Raw genomic sequence first — 26,851 nt, 5'->3', positions numbered from 1 at the left:
CACAGGTTACTCCTCTCTAGCGAATAGAAAATTATTTTACTGCTCAGAGAAGGGAATATAACTGAAAGTAATACCTGGCAATATAGCTTATACTATACTTTACCATCTACTATATAGAAAGCTTTCTGTCCTATAAGGGCATTCAAGAAATCTATTCTTAGCAAGCCTTGATACAAAAGTTTAATTTTCATTCTGAAGCTGATATAAATGTTGACACATAGAAAGAAACAACCTTGTTTTGCACTTCTGCCCTTTTATAGTTATAGTTAAAATATGCTCTTCCCTGAAATAATATCCTATTATAGTAATGCTTGCAGTATAAAAATTGTAGTAATAAATCATTGGCTGTAATAGATGAATTTGTTACATTAATTAGGATTACAATTAGCATTTCATATAATATAATTTTTTGAAATTTATCTTAATTTATCTGCCATGAGAAATTATCTTGGTTTATTTTAGTGCCAATTTAATGGAGTGTTACTTGAAGTAGTTACAACTTGGCCGCAGGAATTTGCCGCAGTGGACAGTATTCTCTAAGGAGAACCAGAAACAAAAAATAGCTACTATTTATTTGTCTGTTTTTTTAGTAAATGTATGAAGCTCTGCAAATTAATGGTTTGAGGGTATAACATGATATTACAAGGTTTCTGACTAAGAGATATGTTATTTACTAAAAGCCAGGATAGAAAAAAATGTACTGTGGATGGCAGTAAAAACAACCAAAACGCTGAAAGATCCATGTGGAAGCATTTGAGCTGAATTTTCTTATATGCTATGGTATTCATATGCACAAAATGTAATTTTTCCCCTTTTCTATTAATGATATACCATCATTATAATGTTTAAAAGTTGAGCATTAGTTTTAAGGAAAGAAATTCACTTAATTCAGTTTCCATTTACCAATTTTGTCTTTTTTATTCCCTTTATACAGTATAAGTTTTTTTATAGGAAAAGAGAAAAGTTAAAAAGAGCATTTAAGTGGTGATCTTTAATTATATGTTTTCAAATGTTATGTTGGAATTTATTGACACAAATGCATTATTTCAATTGCTATTTTTCACTTTTACTAGTTTAATACAGAAAAGGGGAAGGGAAGGCAAGGGAAGGGAGGAAGGAAGGAAGGAAGATAAATCATTCTTATAGGGCAGTTCTATAGGAGCATTTCATCTTATTATCCATTCCTAGTCTATATTGCCAATAATTGCACAATTACATTTTATTGAATTGATAAAATCTGTGGAAATTTTTGGTACTTTATACTGACTGTACAGACTGTCTCAATTACCTAAGTCACTTCATTAATTCTTAATAGTTCACTCTAATCTTTATTCCATTCAGTTGTTAAATCTGCTTTTCAAATATCAATGACCAACTGCATTTTATAAAGAGCAGAGTGAACTTAGGCATTAGAGTAATATAAAAAAGAATGATTTTCTTATGCTATATTGTTTCTACTTTGAGCTGAAGAATTTTATAAATCATTGCCTAGCAGGGAAAGTTTGGTTTAACCCATCATGAAACAACTCTGAAACACATAGATAGTAATTCATATTAAATTCTGAATAAACCCAATCTTAATGCAAAGCCACTTGATTTAGGTATTTGCATATCCATTGAGCATAACTTTCTTTTGTTACCTATACTAATAATATTAGTATTCCAAGGATCTGTGACTGAAAGCTGCATCAACATTCACTTTTAGTTGAGAGTCCAATTTAAAAATAAAGCTGACTCTAAAGAATGACTTAATCTGGATCATGTATTTTACCCTTATGTGTAAAAAATGAAAACTATTGCATTGTAACATTCTTAAACATGAGAGGACATTATATAACATGATGACATTAATTTTATTATTAAATCTTTGCAAGGATTCGGGTACACATTTGTGTGTGGTTGATGATTCTAATGAACACATGCTGACTGTTTGGGACTGGCAGAAGAAATCAAAAGTAGCCGAGATAAAGGTAAATAATGCTTAGATGTATTAGTAAAGTAATGCAAAGTATATTGAATCTGCTTGGTAATATTTTACTGGAAATTTGAAAAATTTCAAAAGAAATAGTTGCTATGTGAATAACGTTAAATTCAGTTTGTCCCTCTTGGTAATTTTGCTAATTTTTCAGAGAGGAATGTACAGTTTTGTGTTGTGGCTAAAGGAAGAAACGATGCCTTCGGTATGTGTCACTCCAGTGATACAATTACTCAACTTATAGGATATCTCCATTTCACTAAATGAATTTCTCAATTGGACCAAATAGCTTTCTTTCAGCAGAGACAGAAGTCATCAATTGGATACCTCCAATGACCTGCAGATTTACAACAGTATAAGCGTTCTTGGAAAACTTTCATCAAATGCATGAAGTATTTTTATTTTTATTTATTTATTAATCATATGTATATAGCAGCCCAACTGACCAAAGGCGATTTTGGACAGCGCCCAACAAACTTAGTTAATTTAGTTTTTTAAGTTAAGAGGAAAAAGTGTTTGTGAGAAACAGACATGATAAAGAAATTAAATTTTAAAAAATGCAAACTATGACTTCTATTCATGAATCAAAGTAATGGGATGTATTCTAGTCAAGTTTTGATTAGCTTACCAATGCCAGAATATTTATATTATAGTTAATATTGTATTTACTATACATAATCGCTGTATTTACTAGGATAAATTTATTAAGGATAAATAAGGAAGGTAAACTACACTTCCAAGATAAATCTTTCCTCTGCCCCTTTCTCCAGTTTTATCACTATTACATTCTAACTATCTCTGATGTTTTATTCAAATACCCAGAGAAATGGTGTCCGTGAGCCAGAATCTTCATATTCTTTTGTTTATATAAAAGGTTAAATTCTAACCTTCTTATATGTAGCTGGATGCACACAGCACTTCCTACAGTGTTTCTCCAAAAAGATGACCCACCTTGAAAAGAAGCCCTATCATGTTTTTGAGCGCATGCGATCAAATTAAGCCCCGCCTACAAAATTAGCCCTAATTAAGATCCCACCCACCCTGGGGTGCAGGGGGTGGGGCAAGGCACACAGATAAAAAATAAGCTGGGATGGGGAGGTGGAACTCCTCTACTTACCAGGCCTCTCACACCCCGACACCTGCCTCACCTTCTTCTGTGGCCACTTGCTGCCCCTCGCACGCATCACCCTGGCCTCCGTTTCACCTTCAGATGCTTCCCGGCATCTGTTATCTGCAACCGATAACAGAGCTCCAGATCCAGAGCTCTATTATCGGCTGCAGAGGGCTTTCCAGAAGGCACCTGCAGCTAATACAGAGCTCCAGATCGATCCAGAGCTCTGTTATTGGCTGCAGATGCCTTTCGGCAGGCATCTGGACAAAACGGAGGACGGGGTGATGCGTGCAAATGGTAGAAAGCGGCTGTAGAAGAAGTAGGCCAGCAGTGGGCTCCTGCTGGGCAGGGCTGTCAATGCCACCACCACAAGGTAAATCAATAATTAGAATCTTCCAAAAAGAAAGCCTAGCTGTTTTTTCGGGGATCAAAAGACCCCGCCTTCTTTTATGTATGTATGTATGTATGTAATTTATATGCCACCCTTCTCCCGAAGGACTCAGGGCGGCTTACAAAAAAAAACATTCAACAATTCGAAAATTACATAAAAATTAAAATCCAATTAAAATTAATTAAATTATTTCCAATATAAAAATACCCCAATGGATCAGCCCATTTGATAAAAGAGCCACGTCTTCAGTTCACGGCGGAAGAAGAGGAGGTCAGGGGCTGTCCTAAGCCCGGTGGGCAAACCGTTCTAAAGGGTCAGCGCTCCCACAGAGAACGCTCTCCCCCTGGGAGCTGCAGCCGACATTGTCTGGCTGACAGCACCCTGAGGAGGCCCGTTCTGTGGGAGCGCACGGGACGATGGGAGGATTTTTGGAGAAACATAGTATTATTGCAACAAGTCTGGAAGTATCACACATTTGATGTCAGCCAAAAGGCTGAGTGGAATTGGCGGTATTTGACAAATGAACTCATCTGCCACCAGATCATGTGTTGCTTTCTTTATAGAATAATGCACGGTGTACCCTAAAATATCTTCCGCCGTGAGTTGAAGACGCTTTTATTTCATCAAGCTGGCCTCGCCTAAATCTTCTCCCTTTTAAGTGTAAATTTTAAATTTTTAATGTATTTTAAAATTATGGGTATTTTAAATTATGGGTATTAATTCAGCCAAATTTATTTAATTCATTTTATTTGATTTTAAATTTTGTATATCTATGTGTTTTATTTCATGGCTGTACACCTCCCTGAGTCCTTTGGGAGTAGGGCGGTATAGAAATTCAATAAAATAAATAAATACAACTGCTTGACAGATACTTGAATGCTAAGAATGAATCATGAATAAGAAATGAGCAAATCTGCTTCATTACTGTGTTTTGTGTTTCTGTGTACATAAGCAGTTCTCCAGTTACTTATAAGAACCAAAACTTTAGTAATGACAACTCCCTTTTTTCTTTTAAAAGACTACAAATGAAGTTGTCCTGGCAGTAGCTTTCCATCCGACTGATAAAGATACAATAATAACATCTGGCAAATCTCATATCTTTTTCTGGACTTGGAATACAAATTCATTAACAAGGAAACAAGGAATATTTGGGGTAAGAATCTTTATATTGGGCAAATTTTCTGAAGTTGTAAATTAGAATTTTTGAAACTACAATGATTACATTATATTCTTCCCAAGAAAGCCTTAGGAGAACTCTTCTTCATAATAATTCTTATTCAGAAAATAGGAGATTTAATAGCATGTAATGTTTGTATGTGTCTGAACAGTATATATGTATACATGGTTTAGGGGTGGAGAATTTGTGGTGAGTGGGAGGGTGTTTGGGGATTGTTATGTGTGTTGGACCTGGTCTTTCGGTGTTAAATTAATTTTGTTGTATGGATATACTGTGTATACACGTACAATGACAGTAAAATTATTATTATTATTATTATTATTATTATTATTATTATTAGTAGTAGTATGTGTGTTTGTGTATATATGTTAGTATATACCTTCATCCACAGACTCATACATATATACACATAAATATATTTATATGGATGTTAACATGTTCTAATACAGTGGTTCTCAACCTTCCTTTAATACAGTTCCTCATGTTGTGGTGACCCCCAACCAGGGGTGGGTTCTAAATTTTTTTACTACCGGTTCTGTGGGTGTGGCTTATTTTGTGGGCGTGGCTTGGAGGTCATGTGACTGGGTGGGCGTGGCTAGCTGGTCATGTGACTGGGTGGCCATGGCTATGTGTATAGGGACTACTCAGAGGGCTGAAAAAAGTTATTTCTGACAGGTACTCGGACTTTTGACTGTCCTCACACTTATGACCATCCTCACATTTATGCCCGTGCAGTATTCTTAACAACCATGTCACTCATTTCACAACTGCTTCTTTTCACCATGGTGGTAAGATAAGGCAAAAAACGTAAAATGTGAGGATAGTCGTAAATTCGAGATCTGGTCAAAAGTGCGAGGACCAGTCAAAAATAACTTTTTCAGCCCTCTGAGTAATCCATGTGCACAAAAGGACTACCCAGAGGGCTGAAAAAAGTGATTTCTGACAGGTCCTCGCACTTTTGACCAGTCTTCGCACTTATGACTGGTCATCATTTATGCCCATTGTAGCATTCTTAACAACCGTGTCACTCACTTCACAACTGCTTCTCTTCACCATGGTGACAAGATAGGGCAAAAATGTAAAATGTGAGGACAGTCGTAAGTTTGAGGTCTGGTCAAAAGTGCGAGGACCAGTCAGAAATAATTTTTTCTGACAGGTCCTCGCACTTTTGACCGGTCTTCGCACTTATGACTGGTCATCATTTATGCCCATTGTAGCATTCTTAACAACCGTGTCACTCACTTCACAACTGCTTCTCTTCACCATGGTAATAAGATAGGGCAAAAACTTAAAATGTGAGGACAGTCGTAAGTTCGAGGACTGGTCAAAAGTGCGAGGACCAGTCAGAAATAACTTTTTCAGCCCTCTGAGTAGTCCATATGCCTAAAAGGATACAGCAATAGAGAGGGATGAAGGAAGGGAAGGGAAATTAGAGTAGGAGTGAGGGTAAGAGAGGAGGAGAAGGAGAAAGGAAGAGAGAGTAGGGAGGAGAAGAAGAGAGGGAGGAAGAGAAAGTAAGGAAAGAAAAGAGGTGGTAGGTTTGAGGAGAAAGATTGCTGTACAATAAAAAAGATGAAAGGGAAGAAAGCCAACCCCAAACAAATATAAAGATATTAAGATAAAGAATGAATTGTTAAACTTTAAAGAATAAAAGAGAACAAATATGAATAAATAACAATAATTAGAAACACACATACAAACTTACAGTGTATTTTCTTTGAACAGAGTTTTTGGCTGGTTCACAAATTTAAACAGTGCTTAGTCATTTCAGTTAAATTTACAATTTCTATATTTCCTTTTTGCCATATTTATTCCTCATCTATTTTTGTAAAAAACTATATTACCCTTCATCCTCATCTCTAATCTTAATCAAATTCAATTTTTCCCTTCTATTCTATATTATACCCCTTCCCATTGTCATCTATTTTTATATCCATTCTCACATTGGTTAATTATGTAATATTACAGTTGTTTAATATAAATTCAACATTTTAATATAAATCAATTAGTTATATAACTACCTTTTTTGTATATTAATCAATATGAACATAAATATTCCAATTATTTCCATGCAATCCAATTTCTTACAAATCAATTAATTATATTTACCAATAATAATAAACCAAATAATTTCCCCCATATATTCCTCCAAACCACAACTTAACCATTTCTGCATTCAACACAATATACAATTAATAGTATCTCAATTATTACAATTCCCTAGTTAAATAGAGCTTTTTTTCTTTTGTGTTTTAAAATCTTGAACTCTCCTCTTTTTCCCTAAATTTCCCATTGTTTGCACCTACCTTTTTTGGTGAGGAAAAAGAAAAGAAATCTGTCTGCCTAATTTTCCAACGTTGCAGCAACAGCAAAGCCAACAGCCTGCTTTACTTTCAGTTTCGTTTTTCAGCATAGCTAGGGGGAAAAAAAATCTGCTCCAGCAAGCAGCAGAGCCCTGAGCAAAACAGCTGAGAGCAAATCAGCTGAGAGTCGGGAGTCGATCTAATCAAGGGCTAATTAGCCTATGCTGAAGCTCCGCGGGCCAATAAAATTACAAAAAAACACCAAACCATTTGTTAAATTGCTGGCTCGCCCGCCCCTCGCCCACCACTATTTATTGGCAATAAATAGTGGTGCAGAGGGGCGGGGCAAGCCAGCAATTTAACACATGGTTTGGCTGAAGCCCCTAGAACCGGCAGAATCCCACCACTGGCTATAAGGCGGCCCTTTGAAGCCCCGCGGCAAGAATTTAAACAGTTTTTTTTCCTCTAGCCATCAGCTGGGACTCAGGAGGCAGCAATAGATTGGGAGTGGGCGGGGTAAGCGAATGGCGGGTAAGCGAATGGCTGGCGATCCAACAGAGCAGAGAGTGAGGGTGAGTGAAGGCATGGGGAGGGGCGAGAGAGGGCTATGGTGACCCCTGTGAAATGGCCATTCGACCCCCAAAGGGGTCGTGACCCCCAGGTTGAGAACCACTGTTCTAATAAGATAATACACCAAGCCCCCACCCCAGTAAACCTGTCTGAATTGAGGTTATGTGTCTGTGTTTGCATATATAGTTCACACAGAAAGGCCTAAATATATTCTGTTGTTTTTCAGAAATACGACAAACCCAAATTTGTTCAGTGCTTAGCATTTTTAGGCAATGGAGAAGTTCTCACTGGTGATTCAGGTGGGATATTGCTTATATGGAGCAAAACTACTGTAGAAGGCACATCAGGAAAAGGATCAAAAGGTATAATACTTATTCTCTATATCATGAAAATATATTTCAAGTGTAATAAAAATGCAACAAATATTGAAGATCAAATGATGTTTGTAGGTTTCTGAGAATGCAGATGGTATATGTTTTCAACCAAACTATTAATGTATATAATACTATACTATATTAAATTCTATCAGTCTTTAGTTTTTCATCGCTAGTTTTTCAGTTGAACGTACATAAAAAGAAATCTAAAAAGAATTTTAAAACTCTGCTGAGCATTTTAGATTAATTTTGTTCCAAGTTATAAATTTCTCAGCAAACATTTCTAGTTTTAAGCAAAATATCTAGAACAAACTGAAATCTAATTGAGGAGTATTTTACAATCAGGGTATATAAAAAGAACACTCTAGAACAGGGGTGTCAAACTCAAGGCCCATGGGCCGGATCTGACCTATGGGGTGTTTAAATCTGGCATGTGGGGCTGACCTGGAAATAACAAAGGACCAGCCTGCGGTGCCTCTACCAGCCAAAACAGCCCTCGTGCAGCCCTCCCCGTAGCCTGTTTTTAGCTGGCAGAGTGGTGCTGGAGGCCAGGAAGGCTGAAAATGGGCCATGCAGGGGCCTCCAGAGGCTTCTGTGCAACCGATTTTTGGCTGGCAGAGTGCTGCTAGGAGGCCATGGAGGCCGAAAACAGGCCACGCAGGGGCCTCAGCAGGCCTCCATGCAGCCTGTTTTTGGCCGGCAGAGTGATGCTGGAAGCCGGGTTGGCTGAAAATGGGACAGAGGAGTCCATGTGTGGGGCTCCCTGTGCCCCATTTTTGCCAGCAGGGTGCTGCAAGAGATGTCCTTCCTGTCTCCCCCCCACTCCCCCTCCCCACCAGCCCACAGAGAACTACAATGCTGATCTGGCCCTCGAAGAAATTCAATTTGACACCCCTGCTCTAGAATTAGCTTTAAAAACTTGGTGCCACAAACTGTGGCTAAGATCTACTAGTCTAGGTTATTACATTAGTATCTATTTCTAATGGTGTTTACAGTAGTGGGTTGCTACCAGTTCGTCCTGGGTCAGGCAAACTGGTAGTGGCAGCAGCGGGAGGTTCCACCCACCTGCCTGGATGTCTCTGTGCATGCACAGAAATGTCACGCGAGCGCCCACAAGCAAACAGGTAACAGCTGAAATTGAAACCCACTACTGGTGTTTACATGCTGCTTTCAAATCCAGAAGTTCTGGATCTGTTCTTTGCCATTGAATATCTGTTGCTGGGAAGTAATACAACAGTAAACTATTGTTTTTTAAACCTTCTTGTGGACTTCCTGACAGCATTTTATTTTGATTGCTATAAGAAACTGGATCTTTGATTACTTGTATCATCAGTCTTTTCCAATATGGCTATTCATAATTATAAACTCATGAAAAATATATATAAACAGATTATATAACTTGCTATTATAGCTGATCAGGATTTAGAATAAGAAATGTGCATGAGCAATGCAGAGTTTCTAACTTAATATATTAGTCGTAACATCAGATAAAATATTTTCATAGAATGCTGTTTCTTCTGAGCTTGGTTGTTTTTATGCAAGCGTTTCATTACCCAAACTAGGCTACATCATCAGTGCTAGTAAGGAGTGCTCTCAGTTTATATTCTACTGGTTTGCAAAGACTCCTCATTTCAGCTCTGAGCTACAAATATTCTCCTTTATCAATATTAATTTTCATATGAATGAATACACTTTTGAAAGAAAGAGCATAATGTAGAATTTTAGCAATTCTTAACCTGGCCAATCATCAAATACTGGAACCAAACCTTGTTTTAATTTTAATGTTCTGACTTTTAAGTTAAATACGCTTTAGAGGTTACATTTCATTTGAATTTAAATTTTTAGAAAAGAATTATTACTAGCAACTAGGAAAATGTATGTCTGGCACTGCTGAGCTCTAAGGTAGTTCTTAAGTCCAAAGATAATTATTTTCTTTGGCAGTTAATTAAAATGCTGGGCTGTAAATAGGCATGCCAGAAAAAACAGTTTCGGTACATGACATTTTAACTGCAAATGTATATTTTCAGTGAACTTTGTTTCTAAAGAAAATATTAATGTAAAAGCATAATTATATCATGGATAATGCATTTAATATTATTATAATAATGGAAAAATAAATAATACTTTACTGTATACAACAAATATTTTATAATTAAAACATCAATATTTAAATAGATCCAGGTTTTGTTGAGTTGGCCTTTTTATGAATTTACCATAAGATTAATAAAGATTTGGTTCAAAGTATGTCTCATACTTTGTAATCTTTGTATGTCTCATATCTTTGTAAAGATAGTCTAAATGAAGTATCCATTTTGCACTTTACTTGGATTTTGACACCAAATTTTGAAGTTAAGCATACATTTGCTTTTTAATTTGTGTTCTAGAATGGATGATAACTGATTTACTATGACTGGTACATGACCTTTTAAGTATTAATCTTAAAGTTTAATAATGTTACTCAGAAGATTCTGAATATAAATATTTATACAAAACATTTTATGCAAAGCCTTTATGCACTAATTCTTTTTGTATCTCACACTTAATTCCAGTTAAACCAGCACACTTGTTGATAGTTTTATACAGATATTAAAATTAAAAGTTTGTTAAATATGAACACTTAAAAGGAAAATTGTGTTGAGATAATTCAGACCCATTTTTTTTAAATCAAAATTAGTTAATAGTATATGGTTAGTGACTCAAATCCAAAGTTAATATGGGTGTTAAGTTAGATATAAAGTAAGTGTGTCCAAAATCTGGAACTTTAAGTTGGCTACTATGGGTAATTTGTGGCTATAAAACTGCAGTTCCTTTTCTTTTCAAGTACATAGGCTTGAAGGAAGTGAATATATGTGAAAAGGCACTAAGGGAGCTAACAGCAAAAGAAGTTAACTCCATCTCTTCCATCTAGAGCGCAGGACATAAAACATCTTCCTATGTTGTAGAGGAAGTATCTTCTTTCCCTTTTCAGACTTTACTTGATCTATGGAGCAAAGTCCTCCAGAGGTAGCAGAAGCTAAGTACCATTCCTGAATTGGTGAGCTGCAGCATTGGCATCAAGCTTGAGTATATTAAAGCCAAACTGAGAACTTCACACACCCCCAAGACTAGTAATTAGGTGACACCAGCTCCTGCAATCTTCTGATGACTCAAAGAGCAAAACACCACACAGCATCATCATCAATAGCCCTCTGATGGCAGGGTAGATCAATGCAATGAATATGAATTTGCAGGGGGGGGTGATGTGATGTGATACATGGGGTAAAGAATTAGGCACAACTTAGCGACTGAACAACAATTTATCCCTTTCCTATTGGTTCCTTCTTTGGTGACCAAGAATATAGTTGAATTTACTGTGAAGTATATTTTTGATCATGGAAAGATCTTATAATCCCCATGTAGAAGAGGGCAAAACCAGTTCAGAGAATTCAAATGACCAAGGATAAATTTTCTAAATATTTTCCTGTGGTTTATTAATTATTAGGTATTGTTCTTCCATTTCTTTTTATTCTTGCAATTGACTATTATTTTTTTGTTAAGTTGAATTAACAATGAAGATGTTGAGTTACACTCTTCACTAGTTAGCGCTTGCAGCTATTGGGTGGGGTATCTTTTACAAGTTAAGATCAGGGGCTGCCTTTTAACTAAAAAAGGTAAATCCCTCTTGGGTCCATCTTTCAGTAATCAGAAATATCCAAATATGTTTTTTATGTTTTCCTTAAGTAAATTTGAACATGTCTGCAGAATTATTATTATTGTTATTTATTAAAATGTTTATGGACCCCCCAGTTCAGAAGAAATTTCACATTTTAAAAAAACTTTATTTAGATTTTTTACTAACAAAAGTAAGCATAAGTAGCTCAATTTTTTTCTTTTTTTAATTTACACATGTACATCTATCCATGAACCCTTCCTGATTCTTTCTCCTTCTATTAAAAAATAGTTATCAAATTTATTTTTAATATAAGGAGACTATCATGTAGCAGTTAAAACTATTCAGGTATAGCTTGACCAGGCTGAAGAAGTGCTGCCTTTATTCATCTTGAAATTCTACCCTACTTCAAACATCTCCTTATTGATACATATAGCACTAATTATTTCTTATTTCTCTAAATAATCTTTTAAGCTGGTTGGCAAATACGCTGTATTGGCACTATACTGTTTCTTCCATGATTACAGGTGTGTATCAAATCAGCAAACAAATCAAAGCTCATGATGGCAGTGTGTTCACACTCTGTCAAATGAGGAATGGAATGCTGCTAACTGGAGGTGGGAAGGATAGAAAAATCATTTTGTGGGATCATGACTTGAATGCTGAAAGGGAAATAGAGGTAAGAAAAATATGATGAACAAATAATGGGAAACTGTGCTTTTGAGCTGAGATGAAGGGAGCTGAAGAGCAGGCACTAATTAAGATTTCAAAAGTACCTTTCAATCAATCAATTTCTATACTTTTTATTATTGATGTAATTACAGTATTGATTGATTGATTGATTGATTGATTGATTTCAATTTATATACCGCCCTTCTCCTAGTGGACTCAGGGCGGTGAACAGCCAGAGCTAAAACACATGGAGATACCAAATTTAAAATTGTTAAAAGAATTTTATACCCTGTTCTCCTTCAGAGAAGCTAAAAAAAAATATTGGAAGATTCCTTTCCTCTCTTCATAGTATTCTTATTGAATACTTATTGAAAGTTCAGGTTATAGTAAGAATTATGACAACTATTTTCATTTTGTGTCTATGTAAATTTGTCTTCTATCTCCTAATCTTCTTTGCACAATTAACATAGTATTTATTTTCACAAATATTCCAGATCAGTTTACAATTCAAGACTTGAAAATAAATTTCAAAAACTTAAAAAATCACGAACAGCTAAATTAAAAATAAATGAAAAAAATATTATATGTAAACAAAATTATTTAGCTGCATGAAACCAAATTCACAAAAATCTGCATAAAATACTAAATCACTGATAAAAAAATATTAAATACAGCTAATATACTAGTATCTTTTTATACAGATTGCAACACTTCAAGTAAATCCATATTGCTTGCTTTGTTCTCTTTATAGGTGAAGATTAGATTATTCCTCTTCTGCAGGAATCTGGGATAAATTGCCATCTCATTAGTATGAGAAAATATTGCTTTCAGTATTATCTTACGTATGGGACACAATACAGTTGTGTTCTTTTGCATTAATTTTAGGTAATGAAATTAGATAATTTATTAGGTATAGTAACTTGACATTTTACCTATATAGGGAGCAAAACAAACAAAATGGATTTGTTTGAAGTTTTTTGGTCTGTATGGAAAGATCTCTTCTGCTTTGTTGCAGTTATTGTCCAACTCAAAAAATAAAATGAAAACAAGTTGTGAGACAGTAATCAAAAAAACAATAAAACCCAATAATTATAATGACATAGTTTACAAATAGTAAAACAGAACATAGACATGTTAAGAAAAATAAAATCATACCTTAAAATTCTAAATAGCGCAGGACATTATTTTTGAAAATCCCCTCATCTGACATTGATAACTCTCAGATTTTGTACATTAAAGATATTTTACTTTGAATTTAGCAAAAAGGCAGTTATTTTATTACAGTGATAGCTGTAGGTGTTTTTAACTGCAATTATAGGGAAAAGGAAGTATTTTCAAAACAGTTATTTTAAAAAGGTGGTCAATAAAATTAGTAAGTAGACACCAATTTGATATATGTAGTCAGCCAGTGAGGTAGCTTTTACTAGCTGCAGTGATAGCATTATTTTGTGCTTGAAGTAGTGAAATTTGAAACTAATTTCTATCTTCCTTGAAATAAGACTGGATTGGAAACAGGAATTGTAACAGGGAAAGTACAACAATGTCAAAACATTATTTTTAATGCATATTTATCACTCAAATCATGTAATTATACACCACGTTTCTGAAAGGAGAAGGAAAGAAATTAAAATAAGAAAAGTAACAAAAGGATGATGATGGAAACATTGAATCTATTTGAGATTTGTTTGCACAAAGATGATTGTGACCTTAAGTACTTTAGAGTATTATTATGCTTTGTAATCTATAAAATGGATTTCAAGGAAATACGATTTCCATAGGTTCCTGATCAGTATGGGACAATAAGAGCTGTAGCAGAAGGCAAAGCTGATCAATTTATTCTTGGGACATCAAGAAATTTTATTTTGCGTGGAACATTTAATGATGGTTTTCAAGTGGAAGTACAGGTGTGTCACTTTCTTCTCTTTGAATTTATAGATATTTGCTCTGTTTTGTTTGCTATATAATTATGGATATATGTCCATTCATTAACCTTGTATTTTTAGGGCCACACAGATGAACTCTGGGGCCTGGGAACACATCCGTTCAAAGACCTGTTCTTAACTTGTGCTCAAGATCGTCAAGTTTGTATGTGGAATTCAGTGGACCACACTCTTGAATGGACCAGGCTACTAGATGTATGTGCCTCATCCTTTGTGACAATATTGGGCATAGTTATGGGGTGTTTTTTAAGTAAAGATTCCATGTTAAGAAAAAATCAAACAATAGGTTTTTTTTCAACAACAGCATCATTTCCATTTTTTTTTTTAAAAAAAGCTTTGATTTAATATATCTTATTTTACATAGAAAGCAAGGAGCTGACAATGCCCTGTTCCTCCTTAACATCACTGCATCATTACCATGTGTCTACAGTTTTTGGAACAAAAAAAAATTATTAAATGCAGCCCCAGGCTGAAAAAGGTTGTCCAAAAGGTCTATAAATCAGGAAAAGCTTTGCATGGAAGATCATTCTTCGGAATCTTAAATTAAAAAGATCTAGGAGTGAGGGATGGTCACAATTTATGCCTAAAGAACCACAGGAGTGTGTGTGTGAATAATGCTGATTTAGCTGGAAAAACTTGCTGACAATGATCCTACAATGATGCAAGATGTCTCTTAGAGTAATCAGTTATTTAAGATGGAGATGAATGGCAATGTTTTGCTAAATTATTAGATAAAAGCCATGCCATTAAAATGATTTGTATTAGCATTGGCATTGATCCCTAAATTAGTTTTAGTAAATTTTGATGTGATCTTCAGATTGCATAGTTATAAATTTAGTTTAAGTTCATGAGATTAAAATCAGTATAGTATAATGAGCCACATATGCTCCACGTATGTGGAGTAATTTCAAAGCATATGGCTTCATAAACTGGAACTGTGGAATTTGCTTCTATTTACTTCTCTTAATCCAGGTGGGACAGGCCAGTGAATAATTGCCTATATAAATATTATTCAATTTAAACTTACATCATAAAATCAACATGTGTCTTTTAGGAACCAGGACATTGTGCTGACTTCCATCCAAGTGGTACAGTGGTAGCGATAGGAACACACTCAGGAAGGTAAAAATGTTATAATGTTTTTCTTCAGGCAAAAGCAAATATAATTCTCTGGAAACTGTTCTCTGTTTGATAGTGATTTACTGTTGCTGCTTTTAATTTAGTTAGCATATTTGTTCAAGTGTCTTCCGTTGTGGAATTCAAAGCAGGTTATGAGATTCATGGGTAATTATCCATTCAAGCATTGACCATATTCAAGCCTTGTTTAGCTGGAACAAGTGGATTGTATCATAATGTATCATAATCAAGTTATGAGGCAAAGAGCCTACCACTAAGTCGGGTCCCCAACCTGTGGGCCACGTCCCACTATTGGGCCATGGTCTATTCACTATTGGGCTGGGCTGTGTGAGTAGTGGACGCTGGCACTCGCAACCCCACTCATGCAAGGGCCGAGCACATGCATCCACTGCTCACACTAATGAACCTGTGCACAGGAATGGGCCTGCTGCTCACACAAAACCATCCCCCCTTCCCCCTGCTGGGCCACGAACCCAGAAAGGTTAGGGAATGCTGCACTAAATAACAATTTTTAGAAACTTCAATCATATGGTCAATGGTGAAAGATAGGTACGTGGTTTTTAGGACTTCAGACTTGGGTTTATTTTCTTTTTAAAAAAATAAGTGGTTTCTACAAGATAAACTTAAAATGGTTTGCTGTGATTTTGGTATTACACATGATTATTTATAGACAGTGGTGTCTGTCAGTATTAACAGATAATGTCATAGGCCTAAGAAAAGTGGAATTGCATTATCTGAAGTTGTTTGGGTGTACTTTTTAATTCCCACAGTACAAAAAGTAGTGACTCCCCCCCCCCCCCACATCATAGTGACTTAAAATCCCATTTGAGGTAGCCTGCTGATATACCAGAGTTAGGGCGACCATAATTTTCTATGTGCAAGGAATTCATCCGTAAGAATGTAAATAAAATGTTTTCTCTGTGGATTTTTCTTTTTTAGTACCAACCTAGATTCACAAGGTAGCAAACAAATTCTTGTTGTTACTAAAGCAATTTAGAAATCTGGTCTGAAGGGCAAAATTTTATTTGGGAAGTTTGTGGCAGCCCATCTGGCATATTCTGAGAACTCCGAGATTCTAGGAAAATGCTTTAAAATGTTCCCAGTAGAAACAACTACATGTACATCCATGCAAATCTTGTTCATCAAAAAATCTGGATCAGTGCAGTGCAGTATTTGTAGGTTGGAATTGATATGTTATACATTCACTTGCTCCTGAATGTGCTACTGAAGTGCCACTGAGTTGGGCTTTGCCCCTAGTGATTCCATAGACTAAAACTCAACTGTCACTCTTACCCACAAATAATCTGTAGTTCTTCCAATGAAATTCCCATGTACATACCCAACCACCTTTTTCTTTTGCGTTCCTTAGCCTTGCTAAATATTATCATTTTGCTAGTCCATCATCCACTGCTATCAATTGTCCAGAGGTTTCTGTATGCTGAAAATTCCTCCTATGGAACAATGCATCCAAGACTGATTGATTGGTTCTTCTTGTAGTCCATGGTAATTTTAGTAACCATCTCCAGATTTATAATATGAAGATGTCTATCTTATTTCCTTTTATTCTTCTCAATACTCACTTTTCACAGCCATATATTATCACTGAAAAGACAATTACTTCATCAATTCTGATACTTGTCAGAGAAATGTCCTTATCTTTCATTATGTCTAAGAATAGCACTGTCATCTTTCCAAAATTAATCTATTTTTGCTGCCCATTGTCCTAAGAAGGCAAAATTATCTTTCATTTTAATTTCTTTGCCAACAGCTGTGAATTTATGCTGGTTGGTTGTCTTAATTTTTAACATTAACCCAGTTTTTTCTCTTTCAGTTTTTATTTCCATAAATCTCCTTATTCTAAGTTAACAAAGTGCCTATCCTGAAATTAATCATCTGGCTATCGCCCTCAAATTGATAGGGCTTCAGCTTGCGCTTAATGAAATCCAGCTGTTTTTTTTTCCTATATTGTCATTAAGTATATTCACTCTATAAACTATCAAGACAATATGTACTCTTCTTTAACTTACTTCTCTTCTGAAGCACTCAGTTTCTCCTGGTTCAATTCTTTTTATAGTTCCTGCTCATTGTAAGGATTCCTAAGAAGAGTAATCAAATGTCTTGGCATACCTACCTATTAGTTTTAATTTATTGCACATTTGGCGTAATAACAATTGCACTGTGAGATGAGCAGCATATAAATTGGATAAATAACATATAAATTGGATAAATAACAACAAAGTCCTTGTATCAGTTGACCAGAAATAAATCTTAAATTTTCTTAGACTCTGCAATACATCTATCACATGGGCATTTGGGGAGGGACAGGCAAATGATGAATGTGTTGCATGCAAATACTGGCATGTTTGAAACCTAGGCAAAAATATTAGTTCTTTTTATTTATCACCTATCTATCAAAATTATACAACTGCCCATTTCACAACAAGAAAAGTGGATAACAAAGCTAAAAACAGATAATAAATACCAGACAAAGTAGTATAGCAATAAAAAGCTAATGATCCACAAGGGATGCTGAAAGTTCGTCAGAATAAGCAGCAGCCACTGAGGTATATAGGCATGAAGTGGCAGCAATAGGAACTAGTGCTTTGCTTTAGTAAGGCAGCCGTCTGTTTTGTTCACCATAGTTCTGTGTTGAAATAGATTGAGCAAAGCCACTTCCTGGCAGAAGATAAAAGGCGTAGAATAGTTAGGAATTCCTACAGTATTAATAGAAACAATAACACATTTTGAAGCCAGAAAAGAGAAGTCTGCAACTTCAGACCGATGAAAAATGGCAACATAATTTTTCAGAAGAATATATAAGAATTTGGGTAACTTTTTGAGTATAAAAACTATTCCCAGGAAAGTGTGTATCTCTGCTACGGGAATAGGCTACGGCAGCTTTAAGAGGCAAGATCAGAATGAGATTATCATATAAAGTTTGAGAGAAAAAATGTATTTGGCGTACCCCTGGGTTAATTTGTACATATATACTGGCACCCATGTAAGTAAAATCAAAAAGAAACTCATTATCAAAATGAGCAAAAATTAAAAACAAAGTGGTCAACAGCTAGAAAAATGAGAAGCATGTGTGGAGGGATACTGGCCAGAAAGATAAACAAAAATTAAAAATAAAGAGGTCAACAACTGGAAAAAATGAGAAGCATGTGTGGAGGGATGCCGGCTAGGGTTTGGAACCACTAGAAAGGAAAGAATCACAACTTTATCTTCTATTTCTTGCAAAAAGTGCTACTACATAATACTCCCCCCACATACTTTTTAAAAAATATAGTATGGAATATTAGAGTGTTCTAGGAGTTTCTAGTAAGTATTATAATGTCCTGCTCCAAGAGTGCTTCAGTTACTAGTTTGATTCCTTTCTCAGCTTCTGGGAGTAAGGGAGATTGCATTTTCCCGAACAGTTGTTTTGTAAGTCAGTTTGAATCTTCACAAGAAGGGCTAAAGCCCTAATTAGAATACTTAATTTAACTTCAAAAATTATTTGAAACTTGATTGTCATATCAGGTTGGCTTTCCTCCCAGGAGGAATTGCCAGTACATCCATTGCTTTTTTATGATGCTGAAAAGTGTGTGATATATAAATACCTTCCATCTAGTGTGCAATATACAGTGGCTCCTAATTTGCATAACACATCTCTTTCAAGGAGATCTAAGAAGAGAGACTTGGGAGAACAGAAATAAATTCTATAATGATAGTGAATGGCTCAGAGACAGACTGATTGGAAATTTCAGCGGGGAAAGACAAAAGATTTTTTGAAAATGTTGAAGTTGTGACAGTAGAATAAGTAGAATAAGAAGCATCAATATCTATAATACAAATATATTTCTCCTGTTGTGCAGTCAACAAAGGATTCAGAGCCAGAAAGAGAGGTAAGAGTAGCTGAGATGCTGTTATATCTGTGCTTGTCCTGTTGAAATACATCCACAATATTTCTACCAGTACCCAGGATTTCCACAGAAAAATACAAAAGTTCTGGAGGTGAGCTAGAGGGTGTTTTACAGGAAAATACGGGTTAATGGTTTGTCTCATATGTTGGTGCCTGTTGCTATATCTAGCTGCTATATTAGGGGCAGCAATATACTGCTTACCAGATGGAATTTATTTTATTTTCCTTGCCAGTGCTAGTGGGAACTTTGCAGTCAACACATTTAAGAGTCATAACCTTTAGTTCAGGCTTTTTCTTATTTAGAAATTTTGGTGCTTGAGTAGCCATTTGAACAATCTAATTAGAAGGTTTATTAGGTAGGCATGATAGATTTTAAATGCTACTGAATCTTTGGCTGCAGACCCTGTACAAAAAATTCACCGAATAAATTGGTTTATTTCAGAGAGTCTAGATTGCTGCTAATTGTGGTTCTTAAACTACCCATGAAATCAGTTGAGGATTGTACTTTTTGTATTATATCAGCAGCTACTATAACATGAAATTCATAGAAGTTACAGAGAAAAGCTATATAAAACTTTCATCACACTAGTAAAAGTGATTATGTAAAAATCTTACAGTCATGCTAGGCTCATTCTCAAGATCATTGAAGTTATGAATCTTTCCACCATGGTATATCCCACCAAGTTGTGCTGATAAATCTACTCTTAACAGATGTGACTAAAATTGTTCTGAGATTCAGGAGGTATTTATGAGGAACGTTTCTTACTCCTGATAACTCTTTATGTTGTAATGTTTTAAATGTGATTCTAAGATCTGATCTCAAGGCTATTCTGTAGTACTGAATCCCTAGTGCAGACAGATAAAGAAGAGACACTGGTGCCTTGTTGCTGTTCTTATTAATTCCCAGTACTTAGTACTTAGTTGTCCTTAGTGGGGCTCATGTTACTTGATGCTGATGCCCTCATTTGGTTAGGTTAAATAAATCTTATGTACAAACTTTAAATATACAGGCATATGCTTAAAATCACAGATCTGTATATGCCAGGGATGGGAAATCCACAGGCCCCAAGTTCCAGGCCCATTTTTTCAATTGCCAGTACAGTCATTGAAATTCAGGGGCAACCTTACCTATTGTTATTGAAGTAAGTGGCTTTTTAATAGATGGTTAATGGGTCTGTTGTGCACTTTAATCATCCTAAAGTGCCTGACCTTATCTGGATACATCACCAGTTTTGCAGTCTTTGGATGCAAAATAATAGTAAATATTTAAATAAAAAGTGTGACCCAGGCCCCAAGAAGAGGTTATTTAATAATGCATAATATATGCCCTGTTTTTAGATATTCAGACTGTCTTGGAAATGATTGTGAACAAAAACATATTTATATTGATACATTATTAGGGAAACATTTAACCAGAAGTCAAACCAGTTATGTAATTTTATAAAATTCACAGTAACCTTGCAAGAACATTTCTTTCTTTCTTTCTTTCTTTCTTTCTTTCTTTCTTTCTTTCTTTCTTTCTTTCTTTCTTTCTTTTTTGTTTTAAAAAACAAACTTTATTAGATTTTTAAAAAATAAAATTGTATAAAACATTCACCAGCTTAAAATACAATCAACAGTATCAACAAACAACAAACAAAGTATATATAATGTATATAAGTACAAATATATACAGTAACTTATTTCCTTTTTTTCCTTAATGACGGTGTATAATTATTACTTTTAATTTCTTACTAAATTTTGACTTTACCTTCTTTTCCATTGGTTTATCCACTCATACCAACTGTCCCATATCTTAAAATACTGTGAGTCTTCCTTATCTTTCAATTTCAACGTTAGTCTATCCGTTTCTGCACATGTATAAATTTTTTGAATTATTTGCTGCTCCGTTGGCAATTGATCTGTTTTCCAGACTAGTGCTAGGGCTAACCTAGCTGCTGTAATTATATGTAATATTAGATACTTTTTTCTTTTCTAATGTTTTGTTTAAGCATTCCTAACAAAAAAAAATCTGGTTCTAACTCAATATCCTCCACAATTATTTCTGATATCCAAATTTTTATTTTTATCCAATATTTCTTAACTTTTGGGCAAAGCCACCAGACATGAAAGAAGGTTCCCTGTGCTTGCTTACATTTCCAACACGTTGGATTGAGATTTGCATACATCCTCGCCAATCTCGCAGGGGCTAAATACCATCAGTACCACATCTTGTAGTGGTTTTCCTTATATGCTACGGATTTTGTTATTCTATAGTTGGTTTCCCATACCCTTTCCCATTCTTCCAGTTGTATGTTTTTACCAATATTCCTTGCCCAAGCTATCATTTGTCCTTTGACTAGATTTTCTGCTAGGTCGAATTCTAATAAGTATTTGTAAATCTTTGAAATCAAATTTCCATCTTTAGTTCCTAATAGTTTGTCTAGTGGGTTGGGATTTATTTCGATTCCTCCTTCCTCACTATCTTTATTGTATCTAGTTTGTATTTGTAGGTAGGGCCACCAATCTATTTCTATACCTTGTTCCCTGAGTTCCTGCCGTGTTTTTAATCTTCCTTGGGGATCCAGTAATTCTTTATATCTTATTAATTTATGGGGGGCTAGTGTGTTGGGGTGCGTTGCCGCCTCCAATGCAGATATCCAGCCAGGAACCTTCATATAATGTTTATTTTTAATTTCGAACCAAGTGCCAATCAGTGAATTTTTTCTTATGTGGTTTTTAAAATGTTTATATGTTTTGTTCCCGGCGTTCCACAAGAAGGCATGCTACCCCTTTAATAGATCGTGGCCTTCCAATTTTAATAGTCTATAATTATCCAAATTGACCCACTCCTTAATCCATGTTAAACTCGCTGCCTTATAGTATTTTTCCCACGCTGGTAGGCCAAAACCCCCTCTAGATCTATCATCCTGTAATATGTTTAAATTTATTCTTGTTTTTTTTTCCTCCCATACGAATGTTGATGTTATTTTATTCAAATTTGTAAAAAAGTTTTTCTCTAATTTAACTGGAATAGTTTGAAATAAGACTTTTTGACTTCATCCAGATCTCTCCTTAGCTTCCTCATGGTTTCTAGATAAGCACTCTTGCATTTTTAACATAGTCTTCTGTATTGTCGCTAATGTAGTCTGGACAGTCTGCATGCTCATGGTGGAAGTTTGCTTTTCAGTCGAGAACATCCCTTCTCGGGTCTTTTGTGTTGCTGGGGAAGCTGTTAATCCGATTGGTGTTGAACTGACCTTCTTTCCTGTTTTTACTGTGGTGGATATCATTTCCTTCAAAATTTTGTATTGTTTTTCTAGAATTCTGTCTATTCTTTCCCAGATCAGCATTCGCTTCTAGCTCAGTTTTGTAAACTACTAATTCCTTATGTTCTTAAATAAGTCTAAATATATTCTATTCCTATTTTATTTAGATATGAAATCTCAATCTATAACTTACAAATTGTATTTTAACTAGGTTATTATTATATACAACTCTGATTCTCACACGAGCTGTATCTTACTCTTAATCTGAATAAAAGTCCTTCTCCTGTTCAATAGACTATAAATAGTATAAAGTGTTTTAAGTGCAATAGGTACTTTAGGATTGTACCAATTTGTACTATAGTATTATATCTCTAGACAGATTAATTAATTAATTAATTTTTAACTAGCTTAATATTGATAGAAATCTTAATCAAAACATGTATAAGAAAGCAACAGACAAAATATTATAGCATATAAACAGTACTAAACAATTGTATATATAAATTGATTAAGATTTAAATTGATTGTCTTATAAATAATACTAATTTATAATTATTATAGATATTAAATAGTTAAATAGGTAAGTTATTAAAGTTATTAAATAGTAGTGATTAGCATGTAAATATATAACTATATAAATAGTTATTATATATAAGATAAATATAAAAATACAGGGATTTTTTTTTCCCAAAAATTAATCAATGCAATATTCCACTGTAGTTGACACTAGTCCTACTCTGGCAACTCTCCAACACCAACCATTATAAATCCAGATGAGATAGAATCTTCTTTATAAGGTCAGAAGAAAGCAAAAGCCAAAAACGGAGTTCAAAGTCTTTCACTCTCTGTCAGCACTAGAGTAAATGCAGGTTATTTTATTTGAGATGACATCGAAACCTGACACTCTCACTGTCCAAAATGGCGATCTCAGCCCTGCAGTTTTCCCTTTTGTCCTTCTTTATTGTTGTCTATATTGTCCTTCTCCGTCAGTGCAGCTTTATTAAAAGGAAATAAAAAAATTGCTTCCCTTCTCCCAAATCGCTTCCCTTCTCCCAAATTCAGAACACACTCTTTCAAACGTCCTTTTCTATTCCTCCGTATATATCCAACAGGACAGGCAAGAACATTTCTATTTCTCCTTCATAGGTGGTTTGTTTTGGATGCTGAAACAAGAGATTTGGTTTCAATCCATACAGATGGCAACGAGCAGCTCTCTGTGATGCGCTACACAGTAGGTATGCAGAAGTGTAATACATTTGAACCTTTTGTTCATTTCTTCATACATGTCACCTATTCCAAAAGGAGTATTTTAAGTAAGAACAATATTGTATCTGAATATAGATCTTTTTAACATTCGTATTTTATTGTGTTTTTTAATCTTGGGGAAATGTTAACATCTATTAGAATTCCATGTATGGTTTACTATATGCTAAATAAATAAAATATAAATAAGTAAGAACGAATTTGTTAACCTCTTTGAAATTATTTTCCCACATTGAAAAAAAGATTACTTAATAAAGTAAGTAAAGCAATATAGAACATGGTTTTTTTGTTTGATTTTGGTTTTACTGCACCTGAATCAACAGTATTGTATGCCAGCTTACCTTACTACATAGTAGCTAAATAGAGGAAGTAGTGATGCAAATTCACGTAGAAAATAGTATCCCGGCAGGTATAGGCCCTGGCAGCAGTTCACAAACTGGACTTTTTTCTGACTGAAGTTGGCACTTAATTCTCCGACTTGGAACACAAATGCTGCAGGGTGGGAGAAAATGCTAAAAAAGATAATAGATGATATCAATAGGGAAGAAGAAAGCAAGTAGGGAAGGGCTGACAGTGTTATGCCATGCTTGAATTCAAGCACATTGACTTTAAAGGAAAAAGAAAGAAGAGCATTGAGACAATTGACAGGTGGGCTAATGCACTGCGAGGCAGAGGAGAAAAGACCATCGAGAACCGGTCTTGGCTGAAACCTGGAACAACCAAAGATTCCCAATTTTATTTTGCTAGAAACCAGAATTATCCAGAATCAATCCAGCCATGTACAAAAGAGCCATATACAAATCCAGCCATGTACAAAACAAAATACATTTAACTTTGCTTTCTTGATTTCAGCAAGTCTACTTCTAAACATAACCATTTCCTGTTAAAACAAATTGCTATCATCTTGGCAGCATTGCTGCCTTTTTTTAAGATGTTCTGCCTTTGTAGGGAGAAATGGAATCTTTTTGTCTGAATAGGATACTTCCAAAGAGCCACTGAGAATTATTTTAATTAAGCTATGTATCATGTTGTTTTTGAACTAATTATCATTTGCAGGCACTTCAGAAAACTCTGTTCAAGCTTATGGTTAAGTGTTTCAAATGTGAATATAGTGAAATGTGAATAGAAACTTAGTTTAGTCACAGAAATGTCCCAGTCTCTATTTTTGGTCTTCCCTGTTTTAGAGGAAATCAAAATGCTAGACGATCTTAATGGAGAAGCAGATTTATATAGGAAAAGATGATACTTGAAATATTCCAATCCCATAGAATGTATTACTGAGTTGACGTTTCGATTGAATGAACAGGCTTATACAAGTTGATGGGAAACCATCATTGAAACATATCTCTGACTGGGGAAATGCAAATTTTATTTTTACCACTAAAAGCCATTCAGTAGCTCTATAAACAATTCTTGCACATTATAAATTTAATTTTGGGATAATTCTTATTTTATTTTTAAGTCATGAAGGTATTTGTGGCTAATTTGCAAATTGCATCTTGAAAGTCTCTACCAGAAGAAAACCATTGATACAAGGGGGACTTGGGTCCCCCTTGTTCCCTGCCCATTGTTCTTTTGGTCAATTTGATATGAATGTCAGGGTTCCAAGTAACACCCCCAACAAAAGACTTCTAGGACTGACAATGGAATTGAATGACACAACACAAAAAGAATTTGGCCAAAGACTAGAGATACTGAAAAATTAGGCAGAAACAATTCTATAAGTGGACCTTAATTTATATAAGTTCCCAGTCTTTCTCTATGACCTTCCTTTGATAGAGCATTCTCTAGAACCAATTCTGAACTTTGAAGAAGCAGGATAGAATGAGTACTAGGTGTTGAATTTAGGTGTTGTAGAAGACTTTTAAGAATACAATTAGAAGATTATACTCAAGGCACAAGTTGCCAGGTTGAAATAATTATACTAAGGATATATCATGAAAAAATTTAGCTCTCTGAATTCAGGGGAAAGTGGAAGGAAAGAGAAAAGGGCAATAAGCAGTAGGGTGGATGAACTCAGTTACAGTGTTGATGGGACCAAGTTTGGGATAAATTGTCATGGAGAAAACCTATGTAGTTGCTAAAAATAACACTGATGCTACATAATTATCAAGAGTCTTACTAGTTAACAGCCTTATATGAAAATTAAAATATTTTTAATGCTTATCATTTTCCTTCAGTAGGTAAAATAAAATAGTTACAACTTTTATTTATGTTGTTATTATCTACAACTATTTAATACATGATATGCTAGAGAGTTTTGCACTGTCCAATTATAGTTTGTTTTTAACTTGCATTACAGATGGCACCTTTCTTGCAGTGGGTTCCCATGACAATTTCATTTACCTCTACATAGTAACAGAAAATGGAAGAAAGTACAGCAGATATGGAAAGTGCACTGTAAGAATTGTAAAATGATACTCTTTTTTAACTTTGTAAATAAAGGTGGAATGCATACAGATTTAGCTGTTTTCTCATCCAGGTACAGTCTAAATCCCAGTAAGTAATATCATGCTGAACCTTAATTTCTGATGGTTGATAGTGCAGTAAATAAATAGCACATTTCTATTTAAAATATTCCCAACTAATATTGTGTTCTTATCGCTTGACCACAATGTTATCCTCAAATGCCACTTCTTAAAGCTGTCGTAAGAATATAGTGTCTTTTACTTTTAGGACATGAAGGTATATATACAAAACATTCTTTCCAGTTTAAATGTAGGCAAAATTTGCTTTTAACTGTGGTAAAATATGATAGTGTGCCATGATTTCCATGCTTATTCTGTAGTTGGTTTTATTTTTTTATCCCAAAACCTGTTTTCAGGTTCCATTTTTTGCCACAGAGCTTTATACGGTACCATTGTTCAAATCCTGGTATATTATACTGGATATATGGAATTTAAAAAGCAATTTTGTGTGTCAATTGAATGCACATGTACTTTTCAGTTTTGAATGCTAATTTGACATTTCAAATTCTCATAATTTATTAGATTAACATATTTGAAATGCAAATATTGAGAGGTTAGAAACTTTTCCATTTTAAACAGTTGCCCCACATGAAAAAACAGAGTGCATACATTAGTTTGGAAAACCAGAGTAAAAAGATATCTGTTTATTCTGCCTTTTATTTTAAACCC

At 34.8% G+C, this 26,851-nt stretch overlaps 1 protein-coding gene across 2 annotated transcripts in view; it reads left to right on the top strand.

The window, feature by feature from the left end:
• The window catches only part of EML4 (EMAP like 4), a 149,476-nt gene that overhangs the window by 110,133 nt on the left and 12,492 nt on the right, over positions 1-26,851 (top strand). For both annotated transcript variants that reach the window (XM_070932367.1, XM_070932368.1), the window contains 9 exons: positions 1,875-1,970; positions 4,496-4,630; positions 7,754-7,889; positions 12,078-12,229; positions 14,001-14,126; positions 14,226-14,357; positions 15,217-15,284; positions 23,598-23,686; positions 26,017-26,114. In XM_070932367.1, coding sequence (XP_070788468.1) covers positions 1,875-1,970; positions 4,496-4,630; positions 7,754-7,889; positions 12,078-12,229; positions 14,001-14,126; positions 14,226-14,357; positions 15,217-15,284; positions 23,598-23,686; positions 26,017-26,114 — 1,032 coding nt within the window. The remainder of the gene's footprint in view (positions 1-1,874; positions 1,971-4,495; positions 4,631-7,753; positions 7,890-12,077; positions 12,230-14,000; positions 14,127-14,225; positions 14,358-15,216; positions 15,285-23,597; positions 23,687-26,016; positions 26,115-26,851) is intronic.

The sequence above is a fragment of the Pituophis catenifer genome, unplaced genomic scaffold (genome assembly GCF_029215685.1).
Source record: "Pituophis catenifer annectens isolate HBS135680 unplaced genomic scaffold, rPitCat1.0.hap2 SCAF_1, whole genome shotgun sequence".
NCBI lineage: Eukaryota > Metazoa > Chordata > Lepidosauria > Squamata > Colubridae > Pituophis > Pituophis catenifer.
Note: the sequence above shows the minus strand (reverse complement) of the source record. Positions and strands in the feature narration are given on the sequence as shown.